This window comes from Oryza sativa, chromosome 6, assembly GCF_034140825.1.
Source record: "Oryza sativa Japonica Group chromosome 6, ASM3414082v1".
NCBI lineage: Eukaryota > Viridiplantae > Streptophyta > Magnoliopsida > Poales > Poaceae > Oryza > Oryza sativa.
In genome coordinates, this window is record NC_089040.1 from 24,766,809 (window position 1) to 24,785,928 (window position 19,120).

The 19,120-nt window shown below is 45.3% G+C and overlaps 2 protein-coding genes across 2 annotated transcripts; both read left to right on the top strand.

The window, feature by feature from the left end:
* The first annotated feature begins 6,995 nt into the window (after window positions 1-6,995).
* On the top strand, window positions 6,996-9,997 carry LOC4341468 (phospholipase D alpha 2-like). Its single transcript, XM_015785910.3, has 3 exons — window positions 6,996-7,202; window positions 7,311-9,285; window positions 9,375-9,997. The coding sequence occupies exons 1-3, from the start codon at window positions 7,095-7,097 to the stop codon at window positions 9,818-9,820; spliced, it is 2,529 nt and encodes an 842-aa protein (XP_015641396.1). The 5' UTR covers window positions 6,996-7,094; the 3' UTR covers window positions 9,821-9,997.
* A 3,780-nt stretch (window positions 9,998-13,777) lies between these two features.
* On the top strand, window positions 13,778-17,448 carry LOC4341469 (phospholipase D alpha 2-like). Its single transcript, NM_001421646.1, has 3 exons — window positions 13,778-14,033; window positions 14,165-16,076; window positions 16,460-17,448. Exons 1-3 carry the CDS (start codon window positions 13,926-13,928, stop codon window positions 16,891-16,893), a joined length of 2,454 nt encoding a protein of 817 aa, NP_001408575.1. The 5' UTR covers window positions 13,778-13,925; the 3' UTR covers window positions 16,894-17,448.
* The last annotated feature ends 1,672 nt before the right edge of the window (window positions 17,449-19,120 follow it).

Below are 19,120 nucleotides of genomic sequence, written 5' to 3' on the forward strand. Positions count from 1 at the left end.
CTTATTGGCGGAGACGAGAGCCCACACGTACGAAAGGAAAATTGCCAATTGGCACGTGAAAAAAAAAACAAAACACAGTACACTAACCTTGGAAGTTGGAAGTTGGAACGTACTCCCCATAAAAAAAATAACGATGTGACCATCCCATAAAAAGACAACTATCCCCTCCTAGTAACAACGAATCTGGACAGATACTAGGAGCATGTAACCCCTCCTAGGTTGCCCTTTTTTAAACGGAGGGAGTAGTACACAGGGAGTATATGCTTGTTAATTGCGACACTTTTGAACTTAGCCCATCGTTTCATTTATTCGTGTAATAAGTCAAACGATATATTTGCAAACGAAAAGTAATTTTTGAATAAAACTTTTATATACGTGTTAGCAGGTACAATAGCACACTATTAGCCAGCTATAAATATATTTTAAAGAGATAAAAGATAAGAGAGAAGAGTAGCAGGCTACAAATCTATAGCTAGCTGCAGCACGGACTCCAAGACGTAATGTGTGTATGACATGTGGGATCATGTATTAATAGTACAGAGAAAAATACTATATAAACTGGCTATAGATGATCGGATTGGCTATAATTGTGGCGACATATGCTACAGTCATTTTTTTAAGCCACTTAGAGAGTAGTTACAACTCATTTATACCCCACTTACATATGTAATTAGTATGTAATTTTTGAATTTACATATGTAATTTTAAGACTTACATATGTACTCTTGAGATTTACATTGTAAATACACTAAAATTACATATGTAATTTAGGAACTTCCAATGTAAATACATGCCGACTATTTTTTGATGAAAAATATGGCGCCATAAATATAGCTACACCCTAGATGATTTGGAGCTAGTAGTTGGCTATACTATTAAACTTGCTCTTAGCGATCTAGAAGTAAAGACTGGAAAATAAACTTCGATGAAAAACCCAAAATCAACTTTAAATTTAAGATTGAAAATTTAAATTTTAGCTAATAAGTATAAGTATAAGCGAAAAGATGAGGTCCAACTGTGGTTGAACTAATTTAATAATGGATAAGACTTGAGAGAGTTAGGTTTCTAATCTAACGGTGACTAGGGGTAAAAATACTGTCACATGCGACTAAACTATGAGCTGTCCGTCTTTTCCTTTTTAGGTTTTTGTTTTTGATATAGCTTCAAGTCAAATTTGATTTCCTCGTCTTTGAAATAGTACAGCTCAAATAGACACATCTATCGTGTGTGTATCACACACTACACTATCACACAATGACGAACCTAAAAATATTAAAGATCCTATACATTAGAATTAAGTCAAGGACAGAGCCTCGTGTGACACAACTTGAGCTTGTGCCCCCCCCCCCCCAATCAAAAAAAAAAAGAAACTTGGCAGATAATTTGCAATTGGTAAATATAATGATTCATCATCAAATGTTATTTATTTTATTGTGACTTGATTCATCATCAAATGTTCTCTAAGTATGATTTAAATTTTTTTTATTTGCAAAATAAATTGAATAAGGCGAATGGTTAAATATTTGTTAAAAAGTCAACTGTAACCATTTATTAAAAAATGAGGGTTTCGTATTTGACCACCGTTAGGGTGTGTTAGCTGGTTCTCATTCCCCTCCAGCATACTGAGCACGGAAAATGGAACGATCGATTAACACGTGATTAATTAAGTATTAGCTAATTTTTTTTAAAAAAAATGGATTAGTTTGATTTTTTAAGCAATTTTCATATAGAAACTTTTTATAAAAAACGCACCGTTTAGCCGTTTAAAAAGCGTGCGCGCGTAAAACGAGAGAAATGGTTGGGAAAAGAGGCATCCGAACACACCCTTAAGGTGGTAGCCATATTTTTGTTTCCCATAGGACACTCCCTTTCAAAGCTAATTAAACGGTGGTTATGGATTTCTGAATAAGGTAACCGGAAATTTAAACATGCAAAACTTTGGTAAGAAATTGCTAACTCCTCGTCAGACAAAAAAACAAAAAACAAAAGATGTGCCAGCTCATGGTGTATGTTGTTCACTCCCAGAGGACCCAGACGTAGGTTTGCTCAATATTCCAGCACAACAAATTTCAATGCTTCAATCTATCAAATTCCCTCTGAATTTTCATCGAATTCACTGCTCGGCTTATTTCAGCCGACGACGAGCACATCATCGTTGGATCTGGCCATCTGCCAGCATCAACAAACAGTGGATGAACAACAGCCGTACCACCTGAATACAGTTGCAAGAGGGCATGCCAACTGCTTTCAGATGTCGTTGTGGTAGTATGAGCAGTGGAGCACTTGGGTTCTTGGGCATGCATGTTGCTCAATTACAAACTCTTCAAAGATAATTTTCACTAAAGTGAAATACATATATAGTCAGATCAGACCAGAGGAGCAATCAAAAAAGAATTGAGAAGTATATGTTGTTAGCAAAGAACGTCAGTTTAAATGCAGTGTTTAATTTGCAGCCAAAACAAGAGTGTTCTGCTTGCCGCGGCTCCATGGCGGCAAGCGATATCAAAACGGTGCTGCCGTTTGCCTGCCGCTAGCGAGTAAGCGGGCTTGGCTGCGAACCCGCTTATAGATAAAATTAGTAGGTAATCCACGGATTTGACTCGCGGGTTACCTATTAATTTGACATATAAATGAGTTTATAGATTGATCCACTTGCATCTCTCTAAATACGCAAATCGAATCACGACACAAAAATCCATTCGTTATCATCTATTTGACCTATAAATAAATTTGTGGGTTGGCCCGCTTACAACCCTACCCGCCACGGTCCTGCTGAGGCAGAGGTGGTGGTGCTCGTGGGTGGGTAGGTGCATGGCGTCTACTTTGAAATAAAAGGTCAATTAACATGTACAAATAATTGTAGTTCATAACCATTTTTTAACTTAAAATCATAAAACGTGTGCCATTCTGCCATACGGGAAACAAAACAACTATCAGTGTCTATTTTATTATCTTTTGAGACATATGGATATGTTATTTTACTGGTCAGCTATATATGTTTTATTACATTAGGAATGACCATTAATTATGTTTAGATTATATATATGTATGTATATTTTTATTAGGGATTTTCTAAGCGAAATTAATGGATTTTATCTCTGCTCTCTGTCTCCGTCAGTTTGAGCTTGTGTTAAGAAAACACGAAAATACAATCCCGGGTGTGCGTATATGTGTGGTGTTGCGTGATCATTTTCCATGATTACATTGTACAAAGTGCCATTCCTATACTACACATGTTTGATGTGTCTATTTGAGCTGTGCACTATTTGAAATAACAGGAAATGAAATTTGACTTATTGCTAGGAAAAGGAAAGGGGGAAAAAAATAAGACTGACATCTAGTAATATATACTCCAAATTCAGTAGTTAGCATGTGAAAGTTTTAATAGTCACCGTTAGGTATTTAAAGCATGTTTAATAGTATAGCCAAGTAGCCAACTACTAACTCTAAGTCATATATAGTCAATTTAATAGCCAATTCATACAATAGTTACCTATAAATATATATACTATTATATATTATCTGGTCATACCTATCATACAGACATTACATCTTAGAGTTCATGCTGCAGATGGCTACAAATGTGTAGCCCGTCGCTCATCTCTATATTCTTTCATCTTCTCAATATGTGTTTAGAGCTAGCTTATAGTCTGCTATTGTATCTGTTATTATATACTAGTACTAAACCTCTCTTCATCCAATCAATAATATAATCACGTTCAACCATGCATCACCTTTCTCCATTTCCAACATAGTGTTTGTTTTCATGGGCCCAATTGGGCGAGGATAGGGGGGGATCTTGCAGTCTACTTGCATTGGACTGAGTTCTCCAAAAAAAAAAAAAAGGCACTGGACTTCCACTGTGCCAAGTGCCAACTTGCATAGGATTGGCACCAATAGGCGAAGCGCAGCTGCAGAGAACCATACCAAAACTGCCAAATGCCAATGCATCATCAATCCAATAAACAAACAAAATGCCAATGCAGCGCTTATTACAATATTCCTCTCCGCCAATAGAGAAAGCGTTGCGAGTGTCCAAGTGGGCACCTCGTCAAATGCTGCTATCTGCATTTTTATCATATCCAAATCCAATATTCCAATCTGCATGCAGGTCGTTGCTGTTACTCGATCCAGGCCACCCCCCACGCTTTACACGAGCGGCAAGCTTGGATCTAGAATTCTAGATCAACGTGTTATAATATTTCTATGCTGCCCGGCAGTTTCCGCGTCCATGTGATGTGATCATTCCCGTGCAATGCAACTTTCAGTTGTTTTAGGGGCGCATCCAAAGTTCCATAACAATTTATGCAAGAGTATATAAAAGTATATCCGGAGAAATCTTATGGCAATATGACTAAAAAAGTTATAAAGTTGGTTCAGTATCAGGTTATTATTTTTTTCGTTTTATATTAAGTCAAACTCTTTTAAGTTTAACTATAGGTTTATAAAAAACATAGTAGTATTTTCAGCACAAAACAAATATATTATTAAAATTTATTCAATATTAGATTTAACGAAACTAATTTAGTGTTTTAGATGTTATTAAATTTGTTTATGAACTTGATCAAATTTAAATAGTTTTAAAAAATCAAAGCAACTTATTGCAATATGAAATAGAGCGAGTATATTTTAAGACGGAGATAGTAGATATTAGCACGCATGATTCCCTATGGATGATGAATGAAGAGATATGGAATATTTATAGGTTACACTTTGTGGTCTTGTGGATGATGTAAGTCATTGCGGTAGTGGCTCATGTTTGAGTCGATAAGGACTTGAGGTCGAGTCGAGATCTATAAACCACTCAGCATAGAATATGTTGCTAATCCTTATGCATTTTTGAATGATTGAGAATAGAAATGAATTCTTAGAGGATGGAGTTGTCTGATTTGACTCCCATGAAAGTATTCCTATCGTCGAATTCCCTATCAACAAATCGTGGTCATATGTGCTTTGTAATGTTTGTTTTCTTTTAGTTCGGCTGATTCCACCGGCAAATCAGTCTAGCGTGTGTCAATTTCGGTAGATAATGCCTCTAGTCATAGCACAAAGCACACCTATCTCGCCCATTCCCATTGAGATACAAGGTTCAAGCAAACTAGTTTTGGTTTGTGGTATGCATTACCTCACCTTTGGTCTCGACTATGTGCAATCTATGCTTATTTAGAACGTATAAATTTTACAGGATTTTCATAGAAATTAGTTTATTATCATTAAATTCTCTAAAATTCCTCAGTTTCCTTTTTAAAACATAAACATTCATTAATAACGATAAAGTTCAGGGGAACAAGCTCTAGCACATCACCAAACCGATTAGCTAAAAAGCATCGAACCATCTATTTCCAAATGACAAGAAACTGCACTAAGGCTGTGTTCGGGAGGGTAGGTTCTCAAGCTTGCCTCCCAGCACGGAAAACAAAACACGTGATTATAGTGAGATTAATTAAATATTAGCCTAAAAAACTTGAAAATGGATTTATATGATTGTTTAAAGTAACTTTTATATATATAAATTTTGCAAAAAAAATACACCGTTGAACAGTTTAAAAAGCGTGCGCATGAAAAACGAGGGAAGTGAGTTGGGAAAGAGGAGAAAAGAACACAGCCTAATGTAACAAACTTCCTATTGAATCTAAGCAGTAGCAGAGGTGCAAATTGACAGTGAGATGCGACATTGCTGCGATGATTGCATCTTGGGTCTCCTTTGACGTGCACACCGCTTGACGAACCAGTGATTCCGTTTGGTTGCCTCCACAGAAACAACATAAAATTGGAGGCTTGTTGCTGAGCCATAGATTTTGGTATGGGCTTCGCCGAGCTTAGCAGGAATTCTCCATGGAGTTCGCCATTAAATTTGAGGAGCTTGAGCTCAACCTGAACAACAAACCCTACATGGATACTACTGCTAGGAAACAAAGAGGAAGAATCCAAATCCAGCCACCCATAAACACCGAAGAACTCGAATGATGGCGAATGAACTGTTGTCTACTTAGGCCGACACATGAGGTTGGAAATGAGGAAACCTGCATATCCCGACGGCTAGAACCTAGCCAGTGGAAGTTCCCATCCACCGTCACCATTGTACTCTCCATTAGTAAGTCGCTGGCCACCATAAGTAGCTGCAACAGTCGAGGTCATTCTAAGCCACCAACCTCACCGGTCAGGAGATCCCAACCTCTAACCAAGTAGAACGGTAGCCACAGCAGGCGCCGCCAACCGCCACCGCCAAAACCTTCGGGCGATGTAACCGAAGACGCCCCAATTGCCAACCCCACGGGTCAGGAGATCCTGGACTACGATCAGGCTAAGGGGCCGCATAGTAGGTGCCTTTGACCGCCACCACCAGAACTTCTAGGACAGAGGCCTGAACTACTAGCCGAGAAGACATCAAGCCGGCGCCATGAGAAGCCACCGCCGCCTAGAGGTGATGCCTCTACCGCCTGATTCCTCCACAGATAGTATATTCCCACATCTCCACCGCCACCAACCGCCGCTGCCATCCACTCTAACAACCATGGAATCTCACCAGCAGATTCCCAACTCGAGAAGAACCCAACTTACATAAAAGACCCGACGAGAAAGAACCAACCTAACTACACTATACTATTAAGGGACCCGACGATGACGGTTGGACCCGTCCTCCGACCCTCGCCGGTGGCGAACCACCGAAATCGGAGGGGGAAGACGGGTCAAGAGGCAGAAGAAAACTATACACCGAGAAAACTGAGATGTCAGAGACATATACACTTTGAACTTCGAAGCCTGCAAGTCTGTAGTGAACAAACTACAGAACATCTCATTGGGCATTGACCCCACCAATTTACTATATTTTCCTAGTACGATCGAACGTGCTTCACGAGCTTGTGTGCTGTTGCCGTTGATCTTTTGTGTGTGTGTGTGTTTTAGTAACTGTTGTGATTGATCCTCTGAAATTCTGAATCTAGCACGTACGCGGTCAGCTCCGCGATGTGCAGCAGCGCCTGCCTATAAATTGGCAGCCCGTCAAGCCTCATGCCACACCATTGTTTTGCGAGCTTCTTCCCAGCCTTGTCAAGTGCACACAGCCACACACTGAAACTGAAGGAGCAGCAGCAATGGCTCACCTGCTGATGCACGGCACGCTCGACGCCACCATCTTCGAGGCCACCAACCTCACCAACCCCACCCGCCTCACCGGCAACGCCCCCGAGGGCTTCCGCAAGGTCACTCGTCGATGCCATCCATAGCGATCATCCACCTCGCCGACATTTTTTCCCTGATTCTTGCTGTGTTTCTGAATCTTTGTGCTTGGTTGGTGTTGGTGTTTGCAGTGGTGGGAAGGGCTGGAGAACGGGTTGGAGAAGACGACCGGGCTTGGCCCCGGCGGGACGAGGCTGTACGCGACGGTGGACCTCGGCAGGGCGCGGCTCGGCCGGACGCGGGTGATCGACGACGAGCCGGTGAGCCCGCGGTGGGACGAGCGCTTCCACTTCTACTGCGCCCACTTCGCCGAGAACGTCGTCTTCTCCGTCAAGGTCGCGCTGTCCGTCGATGCCAAGCTCATCGGCCGCGCCTACCTCCCCGTCAGGGACCTCCTGTCCGGCGAGGCCGTCGAGCGCAAGCTCGACATCCTCGGCGACGACAAGAAGAAGCTCCCCCACGGTCCGACCATCCACGTCCGGCTGCAGTTCAAGGACGTGGCCGCCGACGGCGGCGGGAAGTGGTGGGGCGGCGGCGTCGGCGACGCGGCGTACCCCGGCGTGCCGTGCACCTACTTCAAGCAGCACGCCGGGTGCAGGGTCACCCTGTACCAGGACGCGCACGCGCCGGACACGTTCGCGCCGAGGATCCCGCTCGCCGGCGGCGCGCACTACCAGCAGGGGCGGTGCTGGGAGGACGTGTTCGACGCCATCAGCAACGCCAAGCACCTCATATACATCACCGGCTGGTCGGTGTTCACCGACATCACGCTCATCCGCGACCCGTCCCGGCAGCGCCCCGGCGGCGACGCCACCATCGGCGAGCTCCTCAAGCGCAAGGCCAGCGAGGGCGTCCGCGTGCTCATGCTGGTCTGGAACGACGTCTCCTCCATCCAGGCGCTCCACGCCATCGGCATCAAGCTCAGCGTCGCGCAGACGCACGACGAGGACACGCTCGCCTACTTCGAGGACTCCGACGTGCACTGCGTCCTCTGCCCGCGGCAAGCCGACGCCGCCGCCGGCAGCAGCTTCATCATGGGCACGAAGGTCTCACTCTTGGCCACCCACCACCAGAAGACCGTCATCGTCGACCACGACATGCCGGCCGGCACCGGCGGCGGCGGCTCCGACATCCGCTGCATCGTCAGCTTCGTCGGCGGCCTCGACCTCTGCGACGGCCGCTACGACACGCAGTCCCACTCCCTCTTCCGGACGCTCGACGCCGCGCACCACAAGGACTTCCACCAGCCGAGCATCGACGACGCCGAGCTCGCCAAGGGCGGGCCGAGGGAGCCATGGCACGACATCCACTCCAAGCTCGAGGGCCCCATCGCCTGGGACGTCCTCTACAACTTCGAGCAGCGGTGGCGGAAGCAGAGCGGCCACGCCGACCTCCTCGTCAACCTCACCGCCCTCGAGCACCTCATCACGCCGCCGTCCCCGGTGAAGCTCCCCGGCACCAACAACGACGACCACCACGACGACGCATGGAACGTGCAGCTCTTCCGCTCCATCGACGGCGGCGCGTGCGACGGCTTCCCGAGCAGCCCGGAGGCGGCGGCGCGCCTCGACCTCGTGAGCGGGAAGAACAACGTGATCGAGCGGAGCATCCAGGACGCGTACATCCACGCCATCCGCCGCGCCAGGGACTTCATCTACATCGAGAACCAGTACTTCATCGGGAGCTCCTACGGGTGGAGGCCCGGCGGCGGCGTCAGGCCGGAGGACGTCGAGGCGGTGAACCTGATCCCGAGGGAGCTCTCCCTCAAGATCGTGAGCAAGATCGCCGCCGGCGAGCGGTTCGCCGTCTACGTCGTGGTGCCGATGTGGCCCGAGGGCCACCCTGGCAACGAGGCCATGCAGGCCATCCTCGACTGGCAGAGGAGGACGATGGAGATGATGTACTACGACATCGCCGTCGCGCTCAAGGCCAATCACAGCGACGCCGACCCGAGGGATTACCTCACCTTCTTCTGCTTGGGGAACAGGGAGGCCAAGAGCCATGGCGAGTACGTGCCTGCACATCGCCCGGATCAAGACACAGACTACGCCAAGGCGCAGAACGCGCGCCGCTTCATGATCTATGTCCACTCCAAGATGATGATAGGTAACAACAACTACTAGTTGCAAATTTCAACCACTACGGTTAAACTCGCTCTAAATTTCACACCGAATTCAATGTTTTTCTTTTATCAGTTGATGATGAGTACATCATCGTCGGGTCGGCCAACATCAACCAGCGGTCGATGGACGGCGGGCGGGACTCGGAGATCGCCATGGGAGCGTTCCAGCCACACCACCTGAACGTCAATGGGCAGGCTGCGAGAGGCCAGATCCATGGCTTCCGGATGTCGCTGTGGTACGAGCACCTGGGGATGCTGCACGACGACTTCGTGCACCCGGGGAGCCTGGAGTGTGTCCGGAGAGTGAACGCGATGGCCGACAGGCACTGGCAGCTGTACGCCGGCGAGGAGCTCCACGGCGACCTCCCCGGACACCTGCTCACCTACCCGGTCGCCGTCGAGAAGGACGGCGGCGCCGTGACGGCGCTCCCGGGCGCCGAGTTCTTCCCGGACACGGAGGCGAAGGTGATCGGGACATTGGCGTCGTCGGCGTACATGATCCCCTACCTCACGTCGTAGAGTGTTGCTCTGAGTGTGTGATCGAGTTGCCATTCCTGCACACTGCTAGAGTGTTGCTCTGCTTTGGGTTTGGGCAGAGTTTGTTGTTTCAAGCAATGTAATCTATCTCCGGTTGAATTCTACAGCTCTATGTAGTGTTCTGTTCTAATATGAATTATGTTCATCGGCTTATTTCAAGTTGACAGTTTATGAATTTTACGATTCTTGGGAGGTAACAATTTGTTTTATGGCCGTGTTTAGTTCACCTCAACTACCCAAAATTTCTAACTTTCCATTACATCATATCACATCAAAAACTTTCCTACACACATAAACTTCCAACTATTTTTCGAAACTCCCAACTTTTCCCAAACTTTCAATTTTTTTCAGGAACTAAACACACCCTATACCTCCTGTTACAGTGTTACCTAAGAAACCAATGCTGGGTTGTACTAAATCTTGCATTATAAAAATGTATTAGCTTCTTATACCTCATAGCAAAATCACTCTTGAAAGTTTTAGCTTGGTCATAGTCTTTTTAGCAAGCATTAGTCATCCTAGGAGGCTAGGAGTAATGTATCAGTTTTTTTTTAATTGCTGTCGAGCATATGTTACATTACACTGGCTTGGATGGCTTTAAAATTTACTGGATTTGCTAGTCCTATATGACATTTGGTGGAAATTCTGGGGTAAAACGGTGAATGCTGGATTACTCTGGGTTGTAAAAAAATATAGAGCGGTTAGGAGATTTCAGATTTAGTTATATGATGGGAAACATGAGGTTAAATTATTCATTTTGCCTTGTTTTTTTCAACCACTAAGTGAGATACTGAGGTGTCTTGCTACGGAATATATGTATGAATATATTCTAAATATTATAAAAATAATAAATAGATATGTTAAAATATTATGGAAATGATGTGGGGGTGATGATTAAATATGCTTGTATTTTGATTTGTAGAATTCAACAAATTGTAGATGATGATGTTGTATGCTTGCACGAGATTTGATATGTAATTATTGTTAGTGGATGATGATGTGTTCTATGTTTTAGTGGATGTGATGACTTTTGGACGACTACGGCGTACGCAGTGTTAGCAACATGCTATACGTCATACCAAGCTTCACGCCGTCATGTAGTGTGTTGCTCTGCCGTTTCGGTCATACGCCGATTGGATGGAGAAGTCGTACATATAGCAGGGTTCATTTGGAGCTTTCCTTTTATCCAGGATCCAGTGCCCATCCACTTTTGTTTCCTTTCAATATTGGTGCTGTACAAGTACTTACAAAGATTAATTTAACTTAAAGTTATACAATATTGCTAAAAGAATACTTCATCCGTTTCATAATGTAAGTCATTCTAGCATTTCTCACATTCATATTGATGTGATTCACATCAATATGAATGTGAGAAATGCTAGAATGACTTACATTTTAAAACGGAGTGAGTACTAAGTTATAAATACAATATAAGCTTTCAAACTTACAGTGTAATTACATGTAATTTAGAGTGTAACAAAAATTTAACTCTTTTTCGTTGAAAGATGTGGGACCTTAAATGTAGCCCATTCTTTTTCTAAATGAGTACTGCTATACATATATACGTATGTGCTGGACCTATTGATTGGACGTACTATGCATAACAATTTACTATTACCTCCATTTCATATATATGTTAATAAATACTGACATATATTCATTAACATATATGTAAATGTGGGTAATAGAAAATTTTATAACTTGAAACTGAGAAAGTAGTCCTTTCTAAGTTCTCACTAGTCAACTAAATTCTCACAATCTTTTAATAACTCTGAAGAATAGACCCAAGCTAGATACCGAAAGCGCAAGTCATTGGATTCCTTTACGTCTGTCTCCCCGTCTTTGGGAATAAGAAACTATTGCTCCGATCGGCCAGTTCCTCCACGCTGCATCCACTATAAAATGCATCGTTAATTTCCTCCTGTGAAGCGTTTGCTCATCATGCATGCGTTCATGCCACACGGTTAATTAACATGTGCAGCAGATCAATCAACATGCGAATCAAAAGCTCACAGTGTCACAGGTACACACACCTGTGTTCTTGTGAATTCTGATCGTTTTTCCATGCATGGGCTCCGTTCTGCTTTCTTGTGCACCGGGAGCTGTGCGTGGTGGCGAATCTCGTACTACACCGAGCTTGACCTCCAGCTCCACGATCTACAGCGACTGAACGGCATGTGGTTGCGATTGCGATTGCGATGCGGATGCGTACGCCTCGTTTATGCTCGTGGTGGGCAGTCCTGGACCCCCCAATTGTGCCTTCTGGTGGTCTTTGTCTGTCTTGTGGTTGACACTTTGTTGGTGACCTGGTGTCACGGTGGTGTGTGTGTGTGTGATAGTGTGATACTCCTAGATGATTAGATGCGTGGTTAGTGGGCACATTTCCACCGATTTTTCTCATCTCCGAGTAATCACTACTCAGTACTTCCACCGTTAAAAAAAAACAATCAAGATAAGGATTTGATACCACTTAAAACAATGAATTTGGATACTCTCTCCGTCAAAAAAATCAACCTAGATCAAGATATGATAATCTTGACCTAGGATATAGTTTTTCGGAGGGAGTACTCATTAGTCAATTTCAACAATAGGAAACGACGTATTTATAGAATACAACTTTAGGTCATGAGACATAGCGGCGAATCTATGGAATAATATGGAATGTGGGTCCATCAGTAGATACTCGTCGTTAACAAAACCACTTCTAGATATGAATATGGATATGACTAGTGTGTTTAAGTTATCATCGTCGTTGCATGTTACTATAGTGACTTGCTACGGGGTATTTCTACTGTCCCATAAATTATAACCATGCAAACGGGAAGGAGATCAAAGGTCTTAACTCCCCAATAAAAGCTGAGTTCGTCTGTGGGTGTTCCAAACTTCTCTCCTTCGTTTTCCACACGCGCACGCTTTCCAAACTGCTAAACTGTGTGTTTTTACATTAAATTTTATATGAAAGTTGTTTTTAAAAAATCATATTAACCCAATTTTTAATTTTTAGCTAATATTTAATTAATCGTGCACTAATTCATTGCTCAGTTTTCTATGTCGGAAGGTGAGTGTTCAGTGTTCACAACCCTCACCCATCTTTAGCACGGCTTTGGACTCATTTTTGTTTTAAGTTGGATATTACTAGCTTTACAAATTTATGGATCTAGATTTTCAATTACATTGATAACATTTGAATAAATCATTTCATTCCTATTTTATATGAAGTTTAGAATTTTTTTTTCTTTTACACAATATAATTTAGCATACAAACTTTAAATCTACCCCGAATATCAAATTCGAAGGCATGCCAAATAGGACTTAAGTTAATTGGTTTGTTAAAATGGTTCAAAATGGTTCAAAGACAACAAAGTTTAATCCCTGCCAATATTGTATTTTTCTTTTACCAAAGCCTTCCCATGTTTTATTAGTTTCTTGTCTTGATCCGTCCCCAAATCCTCTATATTAGAGCAAGTTTAATAGTATAGCCAACTACTGACTCTAAATCATAAAATAGTTAATTCATACAATAGTTACCTATAAACATATACTACTATACAAGTAATATCTGGTCCCACCTATGATACACACATTGCGTCTTATAGTCTGTGCTACAGGTGGCTACAAATCTATTGTCCGCTGCTCTTATCTCTTCTCATTTATTTACTCCATATATGTTTATAGCTGGCTTATAGTCTGTTATTGTACTAACTTATTTACATAGTAGAAACTCCACATAAATTAGTTAATATTCTGTATGAAGCAGCCCTTAACTTCTTCCCAAAATTCTCCCTTTAACTTCTTTCCAATTTCCCAAATATTTTCTGTTCCAACTTTTTTTACGGGATTTTCCGATCCGACATTAATAACTATCCCAAACGCCACGTCTTTTTCTTTGGAGCAAAGGAAATCAAAATAAAAGGCTAGAATCTCTCCTTTTCCATTTCCCTCTCCTAATTGGACGCTTTTCGCCTTGTTGGTGCACTGTCCCCTTCGTCTCGGAGGGAAGCTCGTATTGGACGCGCCGCGAGCAGGTGACGTCAGCGGCAGCGGCGGCGGCGGCGGCGGGCGGCGGCGGAGCCGAGGAGGAGCGACCATGGCTCACCTGCTGCTGCACGGCACGCTCGAGGCCACCATCCTCGAGGCCGACCACCTCTCCAACCCCACCCGCGCCACCGGCGCCGCCCCCGGGATCTTCCGCAAGGTCAGTCGAATCCCGCTCTCTCTTCGAGCTCAAAATCGATCCAATTTAGTGGTGAGAGATTTTTGGTTGGAGCAATCCAAGAGGAGGCGCGAATTTTGGTGTTGGTTTGATTTTTGAATCCGTTCGTGCAGTTCGTGGAAGGGTTCGAGGACTCGCTGGGGCTCGGGAAGGGGGCGACGCGGCTGTACGCGACGATCGACCTCGGCCGGGCGCGGGTGGGGCGGACGCGGGTCGTCGACGACGAGCCGGTGAACCCGCGGTGGTACGAGGTGTTCCACATCTACTGCGCCCACTTCGCCGCCGACGTGGTGTTCTCCGTCAAGGCGGCGCAGCCCATCGGCGCCACGCTCATCGGCCGCGCCTACCTCCCCGTCAGGGAGCTCCTGTCCGGCGAGGCCATCGAGCGCCGCCTCGACATCCTCGACGCCGGCAGGAGGAGGATCTCGCACGGGCCGACGATACACGTGCGGCTGCAGTTCCGCGACGTCGCCGGCGACCGCCATGGGTGGGGCAGGGGCGTCTCCGGCGCGCGGTACCCCGGCGTGCCGTACACCTTCTTCTCGCAGCGCCCCGGGTGCAGGGTCACCCTGTACCAGGACGCGCACGTGCCCGACGCGTTCGCGCCCAGGATCCCGCTCGCCGGCGGCGGGTACTACCGGCAGGGGCGGTGCTGGGAGGACGTGTTCGACGCCATCAGCAACGCCAAGCACCTCATATACCTCACCGGCTGGTCCGTGTACACCGAGATCACGCTCATCCGTGACGGCACCCGGCAGCGCCCCGGCGGCGACGCCACCCTCGGCGAGCTCCTCAAGCGCAAGGCCAGCGAGGGCGTGCGCGTGCTGTTGCTGGTCTGGGACGACCGCACCTCCGTCGAGTCGCTCGGCATGAAGTGGGGGTTCATGTCGACGCACGACGCCGAGACGGCGGACTACTTCCGCGGCACCGACGTGCGCTGCGTCCTCTGCCCGCGGAACCCCGACGCCGGCCGGAGCGCCATCATGGGCGCGCAGATCGCCTACATGATCACCCACCACCAGAAGACCGTCATCGTCGACCACGACATGCCAGTGCCGCGTGGCGGTGGCAGCCGCCGCATCGTCAGCTTCGTCGGCGGCCTCGACCTCTGCGACGGCCGCTACGACACGCAGTTCCACTCCCTCTTCCGGACGCTCGACACGGCGCACCACAGCGACTTCCACCAGCCCAACCTCGACGGCGCGGCCGTCACCAAGGGCGGGCCGAGGGAGCCATGGCACGACATCCACTCCAAGATCGAAGGCCCCGCGGCTTGGGATGTGCTCTACAACTTCGAGCAGCGGTGGAGGAAGCAAGGCGGTGACAAGGACCTCCTCCTAGACCTCAAAGCCATGGCCGACCTCATTATTCCGCCGTCTCCGGTGATGTTCCCCGATGACGGTGAGGCCTGGAGTGTTCAGTTGTTCCGGTCCATCGATGGCGGCGCCTGCTTTGGCTTCCCTAGCACTCCAGAGGCTGCTGCAAGATCAGGCCTTGTCAGTGGCAAGAACAACACCATTGACAGGAGCATCCAAGATGCATACATCCACGCAATTCGCCGCGCCAAGAACTTCATCTACATCGAGAATCAGTACTTCCTTGGCAGCTCATTTGCATGGAAAGCCGATGGCATCAGACCAGAAGACATTGAGGCGTTGCATCTGATTCCCAGAGAGATTTCTCTGAAGATTGTGAACAAGATTGAAGCTGGTGAGCGTTTTGCAGTCTATGTTGTGCTGCCAATGTGGCCTGAAGGACCTCCTGCTAGTGGATCAGTGCAGGCAATACTGGATTGGCAGAGGAGGACAATGGAGATGATGTACTATGATATTGCCGTTGCACTTGAGGCGAAGAGGATCAATGCTGACCCGAGGGATTACCTTACCTTCTTCTGCTTAGGGAACAGGGAAGTAAAGTTGAATGGTGAGTATGAACCTGCAGGTCGCCCTTTGGATGGCACAGACTATGCTAAGGCACAGAAGGCACGCCGGTTCATGATCTATGTTCACTCCAAGATGATGATAGGTATGCTTAAAAACATTATTGTCACAAGTTCTCTAAATTTACTCCAGATTGCAGCTGACACATGATCTTTTTTGCATTGTTTAACATCTTTAAGAATTCACAAATCAGAATCGCAGCACCTCTTATGGATCTCCAATGTCCCATTTTATGTTTATACACTCATAACTACTTGCCCCAATTTCGACACCCACATGTTAGGAAAGACTTTTACATCACAGTTCAATTTCCTTGTCACTAGGCAACATACGCAATTACTTCATTCCTTGTTGTAAGATAGACAATATATTGTCACTGGCTCTTATTTCAGTACCTGTGCTTTGATGACATGCTTCATGTTGATAAAGATAAATTTGTTGGAACTTAATATCCTTGGTTTGTTTCAGTTGACGACGAGTACATCATTGTTGGATCTGCCAACATCAACCAGAGGTCCATGGATGGGGGCAGAGACTCCGAGATCGCCATGGGTGCATTCCAGCCATGCCACCTGAACACCAAGGGCCTGGTTGCAAGAGGACAAATCCACGGTTTCCGGATGTCGTTGTGGTATGAGCACCTTGGCATGCTGCATGACAACTTCCTGAACCCAGAGAGCCTGGAGTGTGTTCAGAGGGTGAACAAGATGGCTGACAAGTACTGGGACCTCTACGCGAGCGATGAGCTTAACGATGACCTTCCTGGGCACCTGCTGACCTACCCGGTACGTGTTACGAAGGAAGGCACGGTGACAGAGCTCCCAGGAGCGAAATTCTTCCCTGACACTCAGGCTCCAGTGATCGGCACGAAGGGGAACCTGCCTCCCTTTCTCACCACATAGAGTAGCAAGATTCAGATTGTGCTGCATAATTGGAAACCTTGCACTGTTGGGTGGTGCTTCTAGATATGTAATTTCCAGCCCAATAATAGGGTGTCACGCCTATTTCTAGTCAAAATTTGGTTGATCAGTTGATGCTATTCTTTTGCACGAATCATGATTTTCCTCATGGGAGTACTGAAATAATAGGCATGTTTTGTTGGAGATTTGACCTGAATATACATACTACTGAAGTCTTGGACAACTTGGTGTTGTGGCACATTGTGTCAAAAGCTTGGTACGTACTTTAGTAGAGTAGGTTTTACCTGTGGGATTCAAGACAGCTTTGAGTGGTGGTTGTCAGCTACACATGGTCAATGTGCCTGTCTGGAGAAATTTTTTCTGCATGAACTGTATATCTCCTTTCCAATCTTTGAATTGGACAAGACAGAGCAGACTTGTAATCTTGAGTCAAACCATGCTGCTTTCTCCAAGTTTTAATACATGGACAAGGATTTCTATACTTGACAGTAACAACGTCACATTCTGGGAAAAGGTAGTAGGAGCAGTAAGTTTCAGAAGCATGTTTACCTTTTTAATATCACTGGCCAGTGACCAGAATTTGAAATTTCTATATCACTGGCCAGTGACCAGAATTTGAAATTTCTAAGTGAACTGTTTACCTTGAATTTTCTTTCACTAGGTCGGTGCTTTTTCTAGATTGATAGTTTCAGCAGTGAAAGCTATCTCACATTACAGTTAGCCTATCACCTTCTATGCACTGCTTGTAGTCTGAATTTGGTTGGCCAACTTGTCTGGAATTCTGAAGATTTCAGCTGGTCCTAGCATTTGCCTGAACCAAGATACATCCTGGTAGTACTGAAAATTGTAGGTATGCTTTGTTGAAGAGTGACTTGCTCATTCAGCTTCAGCAGTGAAAGCTACCTCGCATTACTCTGACCCTATCACCCCTATGCTATGCTTGTAGTCTGAAATTGGTTAGCCAGCTTATCTGAAAGTCTGAAGATTTCAGCCGGTCCTAGCATTTTGCATGAACCAAGATCCATCCGGGGAGCACTGAAAGTTATAGGTATGCTTTGCTGGAGAAATGGAGAGTGACTAGCTCATTAGCTGTTCAGACTTGACTTGACTCCTGGATAGTTAGGTAAATCAATAGGTGACACATTGGGTCAGAAGCTTTAGTACTTCTATTACCTTTTGCCAGTGTGCTTATCCTTGTAAATTGTAATTTCCCTGACCTATTGTCGGAATTCAAGTATATTCTTGGCTTGAAGGCTTGAAGTTGCCTCTGACTATGCCAATGCTTATTACTCACTGCTGTGTGATTCTCTGAAGATCAAGAAGCACTTTTCTCATGTTATAGCTCTGTTGCAGAGGAACCTCCCTGTCAGAGTGTCACCCTCTCAGATGCTGCTTGTTGCACCAAATTTTGGTGCTGATCTGGTCTTTCAGTTGTAACATGGAAGTTTTGGAGAAAATGGTAGCCAGACCTGCTCTGCTTTGGACCAGCTGATGCTTCCCAGCTTTCCTGCTTTTGCCATAGTCTTTGGTCATTTCCCTTTCTTCTGTATTAAGCCTATCCCTTTCCATATTTATTCCCCATTTCTCAGTGTCCATACATCCTCCAAACAAAATAAGCCAAACGTTGGCATGATTGAGATTCCAGGGGAAATATTTAAGGTGCAAATTGGGCAGGACGCTACAAAGATCGTTCGAGATGAATAGGATCGTCAGGTCACTATTAACCATGGATTCCCCGTTGAAAATATTTCTTTGTAATAAACTGAAGCCTACACCATTATCTAAACAAAAACTCAGCCTACATCATGTAGATCATGAATTTTCATTTTTGGGGTTTATTTGTAATCTTTGCAGGGAGAGTGAAAATTTTCCAGGCCCTGCTCTTTTCTGTTATCATGTTTTTCAAATTGTTAAATAGTATGTTTTTTAAAAAAAAAGTTCTATATATAAGTTATTTAAAAAAATTAAATAAATCTATTTTTTAAGTTTATACTATAGTTAATACTTAATAAATTATGTGCTAATGAGTTTGTCGTTTCTTGTGCGTGGAAAACTTTTCCTACAATATGAGACTCAGCCAAGTATGATATTGGTCAATCATACTAGCTCAAAATAATTGTAATTGCTATTTGAAATACTTGTACTAGGAATTTGTTTAATATTAGAACCGGAGTACCTGGACCTACCTTAGATATGATTCTTGAATTAG

Excerpts from the sequence above, each read along its gene's own strand:
- LOC4341468 (XM_015785910.3), top strand. The coding sequence starts at position 7,095 with ATGGCTCACCTGCTGATGCACGGCACGCTCGACGCCACCATCTTCGAG. Across the intron at positions 7,203-7,310 it reads CCCCCGAGGGCTTCCGCAAG|TGGTGGGAAGGGCTGGAGAA; the intron begins GTCACTCGTCGA and ends TGGTGTTTGCAG. Across the intron at positions 9,286-9,374 it reads CCACTCCAAGATGATGATAG|TTGATGATGAGTACATCATC; the intron begins GTAACAACAACT and ends TTCTTTTATCAG.
- LOC4341469 (NM_001421646.1), top strand. The coding sequence starts at position 13,926 with ATGGCTCACCTGCTGCTGCACGGCACGCTCGAGGCCACCATCCTCGAG. Across the intron at positions 14,034-14,164 it reads CCCCCGGGATCTTCCGCAAG|TTCGTGGAAGGGTTCGAGGA; the intron begins GTCAGTCGAATC and ends CCGTTCGTGCAG. Across the intron at positions 16,077-16,459 it reads TCACTCCAAGATGATGATAG|TTGACGACGAGTACATCATT; the intron begins GTATGCTTAAAA and ends GGTTTGTTTCAG.